Source organism: Tenrec ecaudatus, chromosome 12, assembly GCF_050624435.1.
Source record: "Tenrec ecaudatus isolate mTenEca1 chromosome 12, mTenEca1.hap1, whole genome shotgun sequence".
Lineage (NCBI taxonomy): Eukaryota > Metazoa > Chordata > Mammalia > Afrosoricida > Tenrecidae > Tenrec > Tenrec ecaudatus.
Genome location: NC_134541.1, coordinates 129,917,325 through 129,925,099, shown reverse-complemented (window position 1 = coordinate 129,925,099; position 7,775 = coordinate 129,917,325). Strand labels below are relative to the sequence as shown.

The 7,775-nt window shown below is 55.4% G+C and overlaps 1 protein-coding gene across 1 annotated transcript; it reads left to right on the top strand.

Annotated features, from left to right (window-relative positions):
• The first annotated feature begins 5,409 nt into the window (after window positions 1-5,409).
• On the top strand, window positions 5,410-7,676 carry LOC142422944 (2-acylglycerol O-acyltransferase 3-like). Its single transcript, XM_075528150.1, has 7 exons — window positions 5,410-5,482; window positions 5,615-5,722; window positions 5,827-5,897; window positions 6,067-6,271; window positions 6,557-6,731; window positions 7,230-7,432; window positions 7,522-7,676. Exons 1-7 carry the CDS (start codon window positions 5,410-5,412, stop codon window positions 7,674-7,676), a joined length of 990 nt encoding a protein of 329 aa, XP_075384265.1.
• Window positions 7,677-7,775: the final 99 nt, after the last annotated feature.

Here is a 7,775-nt window from a genome sequence, read left to right as displayed (position 1 = left end):
TGCCGGTGCACAGCCACCCCCTGGGACAGAGAACTGCCCCCCTAGGGTTTTTGTGAGTGCCATCTCTACCAGAGCAGCAGGCCAGTCTTTCTCCCGAGGAGGTGTTGCCGGGGGGCATTGAACACTCAATCTTCCCGTTGCAGTCAAGTGCTTAGCTTGTTTGTGTCACCTGGGCCCCTTTGGCCTTGCTGGATCAAATGCTCGAGCAAGGTTGAAACTGTGAGGCTCCAGCAAACTGTTTTCCACAGAGGGTTCACCTTTTACCAACTGGGCACCAAAGCGCACATCTGTCCAACACTTGCCAATTTCCATACGTTTGGTTGTTATTGTTTTTACAACCCTCTCCTTCCTCCCTCTCTCCTACTGATGAACCACCTCCCTTGTGAAGCCTGCCTACCTGCAGGTGATGCTGAATCATGGGCAGGTGCCTATCAGCATGACCTAAGCATTTCTTTGGAGTTTTAGGTCCAACACCCCTTGACTTCTCTGAGCCACGCACACACGCACACCTAATATACCCTGTGGATGGAAATGGAGCAAGGCGAATTGTAAGAAATCCCCTCTTGGTGAGAGCTCTTGACCAAGTCCCTGGAAGGGAAGCCAGCAGGCTAGCCTGTGACCAGCCTGAGCACCAAGTTGGACACTGGAAACTGGTTGACCCTGCCTCCTCCAGACCCCGTGCCCATTTAGTGAGCATCTGTCACCTGCAGAGCCAAGGGGTCCGCTGTGTGGAGTAGGAGACTTGGCCTCCTGCTGCTGACACCCAGGGGGGAGGCGACCTTACTCCAAGAGCCACTGTGATAGGTGTGCATGAAGCAGAAGTATTTCCTAGTAGGAGCGTGTCCCCTGAGACACTTGAATGAAACATGTGGGTGGAGAATAGCAATATGTCACAATTCTGGGCCTGGAAAAAGGATCAGCTCCCACGGGGTGTGTTCTCCACCAATCCTCAACCTTTCTCACTAAGCGTTCCATTCTCGGGGGTCTCATAGAGGGCCTATCTGCTGCCTGGTAAGTAAACTTTCTGCAGTCCCTCCAGCTTCAGGGCCCACCCACTGACAAAGGGGTCTCTGAGTTGCTGTCATTGCAACAAAGGGGCCGGCCAGTCACAGAAGACACTACCCAGGAAGTCGGTTTCCGGACTGCTGGCTGCCAGCACAACTCCTCACAGAGGCTCAAAGTTCTACCTCCACAAGGTTGGAGTGACCCTCTTCCTCAGGCCAAGATCGCAAGCCCTGGTCATTTCCCTTATACCTTGTGAACTCAAGTAATCATTAACCCTTCCATGCTGGGCTGATGAGGATCTAGTGTGTTGGTCAGTCCAGGGGGAAAAACTTAAGGGCTTGACCAGGGGTCAAGACCAAGCTATTGAGCCCAATGCCATGAATGTGTAAGAGCTGTGGGCGGGTGCCACAGTTGGGCTAACTCCACAGTCAGGGGCCTCCAACAGCCTCTTGAGCAGGGCCATTAAGTGGACACTGTCCTGCCAGGGTCTTCCTCTTCTTGGGGCTCAGCAACTCCATGAAGTCTGAGGAACACAAGCACCTGGTAATCTGCATTCCCCTGCTCCCAGGCAAACAGTATAGGATCCTTAACGCACTTGCAGGGGTCTAAGGGTGCAGGTGGGCTGGAAGAGTCTGACATAGGAGTAGGACTGGTGGAGTCTGACATAGGAGTAGGACTTTTGGAGTCTGACATAGGAGTAGGACTGGCAGAGTCTGACATAGGAGTAGGACCGGTGGAGTCTGACACAGGAGTAGGAGTGGTGGAGTCTGACATAGGAGTAGGACTTTTGGAGTCTGACATAGGAGTAGGACTGCTGGAGTCTGACATAGGAGTAGGACTGCTGGAGTCTGACATAGGAGTAGGACCGGTGGAGAGCTGCCACTCTCACTATCCTCAGCCAGTGTGCCTGAACAGGCTCCTGGTACTGCGAGGTCAGGCCTGACTCCCTGCCGCCTTCTACCTGCCATGGCTCCATGAAGACTGACACATGCAGAGAGTTGGGGCACAGCTCCTCCCTCGGCCTGGGACTGCAATTGGGAGGTGTGTCGGCATTTCCGGGACTCCTTCGCTTTCTCTGGAGGGCACCGGCTGAGGGGAGTGGGGACTCTGAAAAAACTCTTGGAAAGACAATCTCACCCAAATCTAATCTCATATGCCATGGGGCACCGGTCTTCTTCCAGGGACAGATTCTCCAATAAGCAAGGTAAGCACCTGCTCAGGTCATCCACAAAAGAGGGCACCATTGTCCAAAGCAAGGACTAAGCATGGTATAGCCCAGTCCATCTCATTCCATGCTTGTTCACAGAAAGAAAGGAAAGGAAAGGAAACACTGCTATCCAGTGGGCTTCAAATCATCGCCACCATGTGAGTCAGTCTTCTGCCTTGGAGAAGGATGGGTGGGTTGGAAATACTTGAGGTTGGAAGTCCAGCACTACCCACCAGCTCCACCAGGGGGCTTATCACACCAAACCCCCTGCCATCTGGTCCAATCCACTCACAGTGACTCTATGGGGTGGTTCCGTGGTTGTAAACCATGACAGAAGCAGACAGACTCATCTTTCTCCAGCAGAGCTGCTGGTGGGCTTGAACCACCTGCGTTACCTGACATTCATGCAACACTTATCTGACAGCACCACCCCAAAACCCAGCTCACTGCCATGGAGTCAAGGGAACTCACAGCGACCTCCTGTGGGTTTCTGAGACTGTAAGTGTTGATGAGAGTAGAGAGCCCAGTCTTTCTCCCACAGAGCCGCTGGTGGTTTCAAACTGCCAACCATGCAGCACATCATAGCCCAACACAACATGTCACCACTGTACCACCAGGGCTCCCAGGCTGCTGACCGGGGCTTTATCTCATAGATTTGATTGTTAATGTTATGGTCATGGTCAAATGAAGTGGATTTTATTATCTACTTATTTGGTTACTGTTTTTAATATAAAGAGTGAAGACATTCTTTTCTCTTCTTTTGGAAACTAGCTTGTGTGTCACAAAGACTGTAAGTCAGTTTCCATTTTACTTTTGACCACTCAGACCATGGTGGAGATCTGATGGGTAAGAAAGCTGGAATTGTTCAGGCTGTGAACCTTCAGAGAAAGCATTCTTGAACTGACACCAATCTCACTGCTATCGGGTTGATGCCAACCCTTTATGGAGTCGAGTCTTTCTCCGGCACAGCTGCTGGTGGTTTCAAACTGCAGACCATGAGGATCACAGCCCAACGGATCACCATTGCCATCTCATTGACCCTGCCCCTCTGGGACCGGGTAGCACTGCCCCTGTGGATTTCCTATACTGTAACTCTGTATGAGCATTGAAAGCTCCATCTCTCTTCCTTGGAGCGGCTTGTGTTTGCAAATGCTGACCTGCAGACTGCAGCAGCCTAATGGTCTTATTGAAAGAGAAATTACAAACTAGACACTCATCTATAATTCCCATGGCTCATTGGAAGGCATATATTCTTGTATGCCGCTAACTCAAGAAACCCCAAACTCACTGACATCACGTCAATCCCGACTCATAGCGGCCTGATAGGACAGGGTGGAACTCCCCCCGTGGGTTTCTGAGATGATATATCTCTACTGGAGTAGAAAGCCTGGCCATTCTCCCAAAGAGCGAGTGGTGGTTTGAAACTGCTGACTTTTTGCAGGGCCCAGAGTAACCCACTGCGCCACCAGGGCTCGCTGTATACTGCTAGACTCTCTCTCAAAAGCGCGTGGCCTGTGGGAAGGAGTGGAGAGAGGAAGGCGCCTTTGAGTGGTCAGAGTCCTCCCCGGCCTTCTGCTTCCCCTGCTTCAGGTCCCCCCAGCTTCTTAAGGCCACAGACCTGAGTCCCTCTCCACACCACCTCTTCTTTGCTGTGTACCCTCCAGGCATCCTGGTGGTCACGGCCTTCGATAGTTTCTGCATGGAGGCCATGCTCATGCTGCCCTGTTGGTTCCACCTTCCCATCTTCTTGGATGACTGGTGAAGGGGGGGGGGGGGTGGCGAGAGTTGGGATCAGACTCTTCGTTTTCCTCCAATGAAGATGGAGGTAGATTGATTATCCTGGTCCACCAAATTGCCATTGATGCACACTCGCCCCCTGCATGACTCAGGAGCCCAGTTTCTGAGCATGGTACCCCCACCCCTCACAATATTTAGCCTACTCAGACCTGGCCAGCACCTCCCACGTGCCCTCTAGGCCTGGAGGCATCCAGGTGGCCTTTCCTGCACAGGGGAGGTTCCTGAGAGAGGCTGCAGGCAAAACCCAGAGTACTGAGTGTTCAGGTGCAGTTGGCACCAGAACTCAGCGTGGGCCAGGTACCCAGATTGCCCCAGGAAGGGGTGGGTGGGCATGGGCGGGTAGCCTGAGTTCACGCAGTTATGCCCCTATCCAGGCCTGCTTGGTGCAGGGCTCCTCGCTGAGAAAGAAGAAGCTTGAACTGGAGGCCACCAAGGTGCTGAGCTCCTGGTTGCAGGCGCTGCTGCGCTTTGCCCCAGCCTCTTCAATTGTCACCAGGATCTGCTGCTGGGCGTCGCGCCCAACTCACTGCCCGGGAGTCCTCTAACCCAGGCCATGCCAAGCGGGCAGATGGCGACCTTCACCAATGGCTTCTTTACTGCCCGCAGGGGGAGCCTCATCCCCTCACAGCCATGCAGGTGGACATGCTGCTCACGCCCCACAAGCAGCGGCTGATGCACCTCTTCCATGAGCTCTAAGGTAGCCCTGCCCGCTGCCACCTCATCCCCTCCTAAACTGACCTGCTGCCCCCACCCTCTACCCCGGGGGTCCAGGGAGTGAAATAAAGAAGGGGAACCAAGCACACGTGTGTGTGTGTGTGTGTGTTTGTGCCAGCACCCGCCCAAGCGCACGAGCACACAGCCAGGACCAGACCAGGTCCAGGCTAGGACAAGGGAGCAGGTCCAGCTCCCGGTCCTATGGGTTTTCACCCTCACTGTGACTTGCCAACAGGCCTCGGTTTGGGCAGGCATGGGAGGAATCATCTCCTGGGGATTTGTGTGCCCCTCTGCCACCCACACACATACCTGGCACTGCTGTGACCCACTGGGTAAGCTCCACTGCCCAAACCCCACACCAATCTCTCCAGCACCCACAGGCTACCCCTCTTTCGAACACGCCTTCCCAGGTCCCGCCCAGCGGCCAGCCTAGACCACATATGAAGAAATTCAAAGTTCAGTTCTAGGGAGGAGTCTGGAGCCTTCTGGCCTCTGGTCCACGGGTCTCAGGGCCACGACCACTGGCCAACTCACACACACAGGAAAAGCCAGGCTTCCTGGCCGACAAACCTTACCGAGGGCAGGCTTCCAGGCTCTCGCTTGTGGGCCTTCTGGCACTCTGAACCCCAAGGAAGACAGGAGGCCGTGGGATGGAGGTTTCATCAGCTCCCGCACCATCCCCCACCATGAAAAACCCAGGAAGGCGGTGGCTGGAATCAGCGTTGGTCTGGCACTATGTGACCACATATCTTTTCATGGGTGAGCAGAATGGGAGAGACGCGGAGGCCTGGGACTGGAGGGAGGGCCACCAGTTGTCCTCACCCTACAGGCCAAGGGAGCCCGGGAGCTCTTAGGGAGCTCATTCCTCATTCCCTCTCACCTCTCACCCAGGCGCCTTCTCCACCCTCCTGCTCTTCCTCCTCCTCTTCACCTCGCTCTGGCCCATCTCCCTTCTCTACTTTGCCTGGCTCTATCTGGACTGGGACACGCCCAACCAAGGTGAGCTTCAGTCAGCCTCATCCCCCCCTCCAGTCCGCAAAAACTGGCAGGACAGGAGCCTTGGGGGACTCTGACATGCCAACTTCTGTGACCTGTGATCCCAGGTGGAAGATGCTCCACGTGGATGAGGAACCGGACAATTTGGAAATACCTGAGGGATTATTTTCCTATCAAGGTGACTGGTCAGATGGCCCAGGCACAGGCAGTGGGGAGGGAGCGCACGGCCATCTTCTGGCCCCTCCGAGGGCCTTACACTTGGAGGTCCACTGAGGTGGGGGACTAACTTTTCCCAGGGTGACATTCCCTTTGCCTCTCTCTCCCCAATCCTGCCGGAACACCCACAGCTGGTCAAAACAGCCGAGTTGCCCCCGGACCGCAATTACGTGATGGGCGCCCACCCCCACGGGGTCTTGAGCATCGGGCACTTCTGCAACTTCTGCACAGAGAGCAACGCCTTCTCCCAGCAGTTCCCTGGGCTCCGGCCCCTGCTTGCCACATTGGCAGGCTTCTTCCGCCTCCCCATCTACCGTGACTTTCTCAAGATTTTTGGTGAGCAAGGAGGAGGAGGAAGAGAGGGAGGAGGATGAGGGGACAGTCCCGAGGGCTAGAGTCACCCCTCCACCAGCAATTACTCGCTCAGGGGCTTTGAGTGGATGCTGGTGATCTGGTGTGGGCACGTGGACTAGAGGCTGACACCTAGTGGCATGAGGGGGTATGGGACAAAAGTGGGAGCTCACCCTTCCCATAAAGTAGAGAGACTCAGGGCCTCTATACTGATGCTGACTGTTTCCTGCATCCGCTTCTATCAACCCCCACCCCACACCCCCACCTAAGGATTTTGTTCTGTGGACCGTCAGAACCTAGACTATATCCTGTCCCAGAACCCGTGTGGCCAGGTAGTGGTCATCGTCGTCGGGGGTGCCCAGGAGATGCTGGACACGGGCCCTGGCCAACACAGTCTTATTCTCCTGAATCGCAAAGGCTTCGTGCGCCTTGCGCTGCAGCACAGGTGAGTGGCTCTGATGTCCCCCGGGGACAGTGGAAGATGCTGGAGCTTTCACCAGGGTCCCGCTGAAGGGCCATACAGGCAAGGAGAGTGTTCACCTCCGCGCTGAGTTCTCACACTCAGCCAAACACAGTGCGCAACCTCTGTCTACCCTACTCCATATCTGTGCATCAGAAAGAGGCAAGGTTAGAATGCCGAAAACAGGGGCCCTGGAATTCCTAATTTCAAGACCCTGGCACTACCTCAGAGGCAAGCTTTTGGCCATGTTTCCTCCCCTGGGAAGTGGCGCACAAGCTGCCTGGCAAGCATGTCATGTTGTCAAGGCGAAATGACAAAAGTACCTGTTTTCAGTGAGCCCTTTGTGGGGGATGTTTCTTAGTGGTCAGAGGTGGACGCCTCCTTTGGTGTGGTTTCAGGGGTCTTGGAAAGCAGCAGCTGAGAGCCTCTGAGGCAGCTCAGGCACCAGCCACCAGCCTCACGCCTCCCTCCTCTCCTCCCAAGGGCCTCTCTGGTACCCATCTACTCTTTCGGAGAGAATGATATCTTCAACGTCAAGACTTTTCCTGCCGACTCCTGGCAGTACCGCTGCCAGAGGACCATCCAGAAAGTGATGGGCTTTGGTACTTGCATCTTCTTTGGCCAGAGTCTCTTCTCGGCCACCTCCTGGGGCCTCATGCCCTTCCGCAGGCCCATCACCACAGTGGGTGAGTACTCATCTCCTAGGGCAAGCTGCCCTCAGCCTCCTGGGCATCAGAGGGCTCTGTGCTCAGCAGCTGCCTTCCTGTCCCCCCAGTGGGCCGCCCCATCGACGTGCCCCAGGTCCTCCACCCCACGGAGGAAGACGTCGACCACTACCACACACTCTACTTGAAGGCCCTGGACCGGCTGTTTGAGGAGCACAAGGAGAGCTGTGGTGTTCCTGCTGATGTTCACCTCACCTTCCTCTAACCCAGGCCTCGCCCTCCCTGCTCTGCCGAGTGCACGGCCTGGAAAATGCCACCACCCCCTCCCTGACCCGTGGCTCCCCTCCACCTAATAAAAGCTGGT

What these genes read in the sequence shown, in the direction of transcription:
- LOC142422944 (XM_075528150.1), top strand. Translation starts at nt 5,410, where the DNA reads ATGAAAAACCCAGGAAGGCGGTGGCTGGAATCAGCGTTGGTCTGGCAC. An exon ending in GACCACATATCTTTTCATGG is followed by an intron (nt 5,483 to 5,614) that starts GTGAGCAGAATG and finishes CCTCTCACCCAG; the next exon opens with GCGCCTTCTCCACCCTCCTG. An exon ending in CGCCTTGCGCTGCAGCACAG is followed by an intron (nt 6,732 to 7,229) that starts GTGAGTGGCTCT and finishes TCTCCTCCCAAG; the next exon opens with GGCCTCTCTGGTACCCATCT.